At 43.4% G+C, this 5,813-nt stretch overlaps 1 protein-coding gene across 1 annotated transcript; it reads left to right on the top strand.

The window, feature by feature from the left end:
- Positions 1-603: 603 nt before the first annotated feature.
- lrrc47 (leucine rich repeat containing 47) lies at positions 604-5,727 on the top strand. Its single transcript, XM_086212752.1, has 7 exons — positions 604-1,197; positions 1,494-1,937; positions 2,036-2,152; positions 2,228-2,343; positions 2,843-2,945; positions 3,102-3,191; positions 4,340-5,727. The coding sequence occupies exons 1-7, from the start codon at positions 628-630 to the stop codon at positions 4,559-4,561; spliced, it is 1,662 nt and encodes a 553-aa protein (XP_086068878.1). The 5' UTR covers positions 604-627; the 3' UTR covers positions 4,562-5,727.
- The last annotated feature ends 86 nt before the right edge of the window (positions 5,728-5,813 follow it).

Here is a 5,813-nt window from a genome sequence, read left to right as displayed (position 1 = left end):
TTTCTGCTTATATCTCATAAAACTTTCACGATAAAACATCCAAGATGCATTTCGTGAAGCATTTTCACAACTTCCTGGACTCTGGGACCCGAGAAGAACTAGTACTACCGGAGCCGAAAACCTAGCCGTCAAAATAAAGGTTTAATATGAGGCTGGACCATAAAAATAAATCAAGTTATAGAATGAAAAAGAAAAACTAACGTGTCTGGGTATGATTCTGTCTTTGGGGAGGCACAATGGATGGGTTGGGTAAAATGGCAATCAAACTATGATTTGCAATTCTCCTTCAAAAACTGCTGCAAGATTGAAATTTTTTTAAATTTTTGCTTTTATGTATTGCCTGTGAATTAACAACTAACAGACACTACTCCCCAGTAATATATATATATATATATATATATATATATATATATATATATATAATATCAGTGGTCTCAAATTAATATTTATTTCACCCTCTCTATTCTCACAAAAACTCTCGATGGCCACTCCGTGGTATAGATTATTAGTACTCGTTAATTCAGGTTTTTTTTAAGCCAATTTTCGGTTCTTATTTGAATTTATTTTGAAAAAATTCAACGGAAGTCAGGTCCTTCGGAACATTGTTCGATCTGACTGTGTAGCAGCATGGATGACATGGAAGAATGGCCCGAAGTAGAAAAAGCAGCGACAGAGAAGAGGCGTGAGCTGGTTCTGCAGGGCGCTTCTGTGGACAAGAGGGTCTCCAGAGACGGGGGGCTTCCCCCGGCCATCTACTCCCTCTCGCTGCTGAATTACCTGGAAGTTAGCCAGTGCCCGAGTTTGACAGAGATCCACGAGGATATCCAGCATCTGACCAACCTGCAGAGCCTCGTCCTGTGCAGGAACAAACTTCGCCGTATCCCGGATGTCATCGGGAGCCTCAAGGCCCTGAAGGTCTTGGACCTGTCGGTTAACAACTTAGAGGTTTTACCGGAAGGAATCACCCAGTTGAAGGAGCTTAACACGTTCAATGTGAGCTGCAACAACCTGGAGGCCCTTCCGGAGGGCCTGAGCCAGTGCACCAAGCTGTCCACCATCAACATCTCCAAGAACCGCATCACCAGGTTCCCTGCGGACCTGTACTCGGAGAAGCTGGACCTGCTCAGCACCCTGGTGGCCTCTGATAACACCATCCAAGAGCTGAGCGAGGATATTCACATGCTGCCTGCTCTGAAGGTGGGCTTCTTCATCGACTTCTTCATGGGCACTGATTCTGGCTGAATCAAATACAAGATGGGATATCAATACTTTTGATGAATATCTGGATAGAATTATATTACAATTTACAAGTCTGAATTAAATTTGCCGGATTGATAAACAGCGGTTTGGTTGTCACAGGGAAAGGAGTGGCACTCGAGGAATCCGTGCCAGGTGTGATTGCTGGGCAACGTGTTATTGTTTTATTGTCGCTTTGAACACTGAAGGAAGTTGTTGCTCTTTTCCTAACTTGTTTTTTACCCTGTCTCCTGAAGGTGCTGGACCTCTCCAACAACAAGCTGAGTGAGATCCCCTCTGAATTAAGCGACTGCCCCAAACTGAAGGAGATCAACTTCAAAGGGAACAAGCTGAGCGACAAACGTCTGGAGAAGATGGTCAACGGCTGCCAGACCAAGTCCATCCTGGACTACCTCAGGGGAAAAGGTGGGCAGGGAAAGGACAGAGGGGACGGGGATGGGGGACGAGGTGTTCCCAAGAAGAAGAGGCAACAGCAAAGGAAGAAGAAGGATGAAGAGGATGAATTGGAGGAAGTGAACAAGATGGTGGTGAGGGTTCTCAGTGTTTCGGACTCCTCTGCAGCACCCACGGTCAAAGTGAGCGCCGAGGTGAAGGATGTTCGCCCGTACTTGGTGTGCTGCGTGGTCCGAGGCATGAACCTGAAGCCGGGGAACGCTCTCAAGAGGTTCCTGATGGCTCAGGTAAGCTGAAATCTGGAAAAAAAATATAGAAGACTGTGACACGTGACTTATAACAGAACATCTGCAGCACTGAAAATACTCCTTTTGTGTTTTTGTAGACAAAACTTCATGATGACATATGTGGTAAAAGGACCATTGCAACCATAGCAACACACGACGTTCAGCTCCTCAAAGGCCCCCTTGTCTATGAGGTCAAAGCCCCCACACAGCTGAAGGTAAGTCGCTGAGTGATCAAAGACAAACACTATTCACTATCAATACATGTCTCACCCGACAACTTTGCGCGTTAGATTGTGCCGCTGGGTCGGAGGGAGATGACAGCCGTGGAGCTGATGAGACACCTCCAGCTGGAGGCTGACGAGCTGAGGAAGCAGAAGAAGAGGCAGAACGTATCCGGCCTCCACAAGTCAGTAGAAGGCTTGACCCGCTCACACAGTTCGAACCCTGGAAACGTGCTTTCGCGTGAAGAATAGATTCTTCAGCAGATTTTCAAAATAAAACACGTACAGATAGTATGGGGGGGTGAATGTTGGACCCCAGCATTAACCTGATTTAGATGAGACTGCGTGTTAACATGTTGAGTACTTGAAGGCAACACAAGCTTATTAAGACCACATACTCTGAGGTAGTTTTAATTTGTAGGTAATAATGTAAAAATTAAAAAAAGGTTTCCAAATCAAGGTGAGTGATAATCGATCCTTAAACAGCAACACTTTTTTTTTTTGCTTCAACAGTATAAACGGTAATATGAAAATAGAGCTATAAAACACTTTTTTTTTAATACAATATTAATTAGTGAAATTACGCAACACCAGGGAAAACTGATTTATTTCAAGAATGGGAAGCCCTTCAATGATTACAGAAGTGTGTCTGTTTTCTCAGTTTATTTTCTGATGCGTTTCCAGATACCTTCAGCTTCTGCAGGGAAAATCTCTCTATCCCTGTCTAGTGGACGCCGAGGGTCATGTGATTTCATTCCCACCGATTACCAACAGTGAGAAAACAAAGGTGTGTGTGTGTGTTTACCCTGGTTATTTTGAATGAGTCACATGTGAAAGACTTTGACGTGGAATGTTGATGGAGTGATCAGAAAAATGCCACCATCCCAGAAACACATCCGCCAGCGTGGAATTTAGTCACCTGATCACTGACTGTACTCAACAGATCAAGAAGACAACCAAAGAGTTGTTCTTGGAGGTGACGAGCGCAACCAGCCTGCAGACCTGCAAAGATGTTATGGACACGTTGATTCTGGTACGCTTCTTTTCTCTCTGCTGCGTTGTTTTAATGTTAAAAACAAAATCCTCGAGTTCATCGCTGCTTGGGACCCATTTGGACCTGCTTTGACACAAGTCATCCAACACTAACTCAAGCTTGTAGTTCACTTTTTGTCCAGATGGTGACACTAGAGGCAAGCTCATGCATCATACCCATTTTGGCAATAGTTTCTGTGCAGTGATGGGCCGATGGAGGGTTTCAGTGAAAGGTCAGGAAGTCACTAAATTTACCCTGTGTTGCACCGCTACTGCCTAGAGGTGACTGGGCTTTTTGCTCTGGACAAAAGCTTCCAACAAATGCACTGACATAAAAATCTTAAAACGGTTACGCACGTAGAGCAGAAACCTCAAGCCATTTGTGTGGATGGGTTTTTATGAGTTTCTAAGTTACATTATCACAAACATCGAGTGCAATCACAGTCACATTTTTTGAGACTTTGTTGCTGCTCCTTTTTTTCTCTTAATAACTCTCCTCGATACTTTCAGCATCATTTACATTGTACCCATTCTTCATAGAAGTTATTAGAGAAGTATTTCTTAAAAGTGTTTCTCAGCCCCTGGGCCAGGGCCCATGGGTGAGCTGGGAGCTGCCCTCTAGTGGGCTGTGAAATACTTTCAAGTTAATGCTCACTTAACGTAGAATATCAACATAAAAATAGAATGAATATTTATATAGTCTTTAAACCTATAAAAGTAATACATTCTTAAGCCTGTAAAATCTGTCTTCTTCGCAAGCTAAACAGTAGCTTAGCATTAGGCTATGATGGGAACAATAATTCAACGGTCTTGAAGCTCCACCTCAGCTACAAAGAACCTGTTTGTATGAGTTGCATCTATTTAATTTCAGGGCCCTGGTCTGGATGAGTGGTGGTGCTGGATTTCATAAATACACAAAAACTTTTTTAAATTAGTAGAGATTAGCAAAGACATAATTTGGTTCTTTGCATTCTCTTTTAATAGGCTGTCTCCTTTTCTGAATCTGTTGATCACCCCCCCCCCCCATAATGCAAGAATAGATCTGTCTGTCTCTCTCTCTCTCTCTCTCTCTCTCTCTCTCTCACACACACACTCACACACACACACACACACACAAGTATTTAATTGGCACTTCCTGCTTCTTTACAGAAAATGGTGGAGTTGAACAAATTTACAGCTGAGCACAGGGAGGAGGCGGGGTCAGACGGGGAGGGGGACGGTCCATCCGAGCCGACAGCCAGCAGCGAGACCTCCAGTGAACTTATCATTCAGCAGGTCCGGACAGTCGACCAGGACGGGAACCTGAAGGTCGTCTACCCGTCGAAGACCGACCTCTCCAAAGACCTCAGCAACGTCACAGTCATTTGGTAGTTGTGCTGTGAATGTTCTCACATCATCTGTCTTCACATGTCACATTAGGGCCAGATTTACTCTTTCTTTTTTAACTGTTATGTGTTTAAAAAAAACAACAACAACAAAAACTACTGTCGGGATTCAGAAGGGGCACGAACAGAATTGGTTCTGGAAATGTGTGGACACTGAATTTGGAGCGGACGTCGTTCATATTTACTTGTGGCAATTTCCCTTTAAAGGAGAGTATTTAAATGAAAAATCCATGATTGACTGAGGTTTACAGGTCATGATTTACAGCAAAATGAGTCAATATTTAACATACAAAAAAAAAAAATGAAGTTTTAATATTTTGACTTACATGGTTGTAATACCTGCTCCCTTACTAGATTTCATTAATCATGATGATATTACGGCTGTGTCAACCGCAGAAGTAGCCACTCCTACCAGTGCTGTTTTAGAATTATGACCTCACGCAAATCTCTGGGGCTCAGTTAATCTCATTGGTGAAGGAAGATGAACTCTTTCCCAAGAGACAGACAAGAAGACAGAGACCCCTTTCCCCTGTGTGTGCGCAATGGGAACCCGCAGAGAGCAGCTAAGTGCTAGTAAGCTTCGCACAATGAATGGCAGTGAACGGATAGTTCAGGTCTGAAAACCTGCAGTTCATCCTCTGTGTACATTCTGGTTTAAATAAATCAGGATCTTGGTTTGTCCGGGAGTTATCCTCTTCCTCTCTTACAAAGTCGGCCATTAGTTACATTACTATTAGTAGCAGTCACTCTTGTAGTCGTCAGCAAAGTTTGTTAGGCGCTACACTCAGTCATTAATTTCTGTATCTATTCATATGAAAAAGTTATTTGATAGTGAAATTTCAGCACAACCTTGGTGCGATCAATGCAAGCAAAGAAGGTTTTTGGAAAAAGTGTAAAAGTGACTTTTGACAGAAATATGCTAACACTTCCCATCCATGACCACTCATTGCACTAAACTAGCAGTTAATCGGTTGCTTTGGCGCAGTTCCCGGACGCAGCACTGAGAGAGAGGGCATTTATCTGCTTGCCTGGCTTCGGAGAGGAAGAAAATGAGAGTATTTGCAATCCTGCAACAGCCTCTAACTGCTCTGACCTAATACTAAATGACTTGTACAGTACTGTCCTTTAATAAACATTTGCCTCTTTCTGAGAGCTCATCGTCACGTCTTCTGTGTCCAAATATTCTTATGAACTGCTGGAGCCTATCCCAGCTGTCCTCGGGCAAGAGGCAGTGTTCA

The sequence above is a fragment of the Aulostomus chinensis genome, chromosome 9 (genome assembly GCF_037954235.1).
Source record: "Aulostomus chinensis isolate RoL2024-O1b breed Wild chromosome 9, RoL_Achi_v1.0, whole genome shotgun sequence".
Classification (NCBI taxonomy): Eukaryota; Metazoa; Chordata; class Actinopteri; order Syngnathiformes; family Aulostomidae; genus Aulostomus; species Aulostomus chinensis.
The sequence above is the reverse complement of the archived record's forward strand: the minus strand, read 5'-3'. Positions and strand labels throughout refer to the sequence as shown.

What these genes read in the sequence shown, in the direction of transcription:
- lrrc47 (XM_086212752.1), top strand. Translation starts at nt 628, where the DNA reads ATGGATGACATGGAAGAATGGCCCGAAGTAGAAAAAGCAGCGACAGAG. An exon ending in ACATGCTGCCTGCTCTGAAG is followed by an intron (nt 1,198 to 1,493) that starts GTGGGCTTCTTC and finishes TGTCTCCTGAAG; the next exon opens with GTGCTGGACCTCTCCAACAA. An exon ending in CCAACAGTGAGAAAACAAAG is followed by an intron (nt 2,946 to 3,101) that starts GTGTGTGTGTGT and finishes TGTACTCAACAG; the next exon opens with ATCAAGAAGACAACCAAAGA.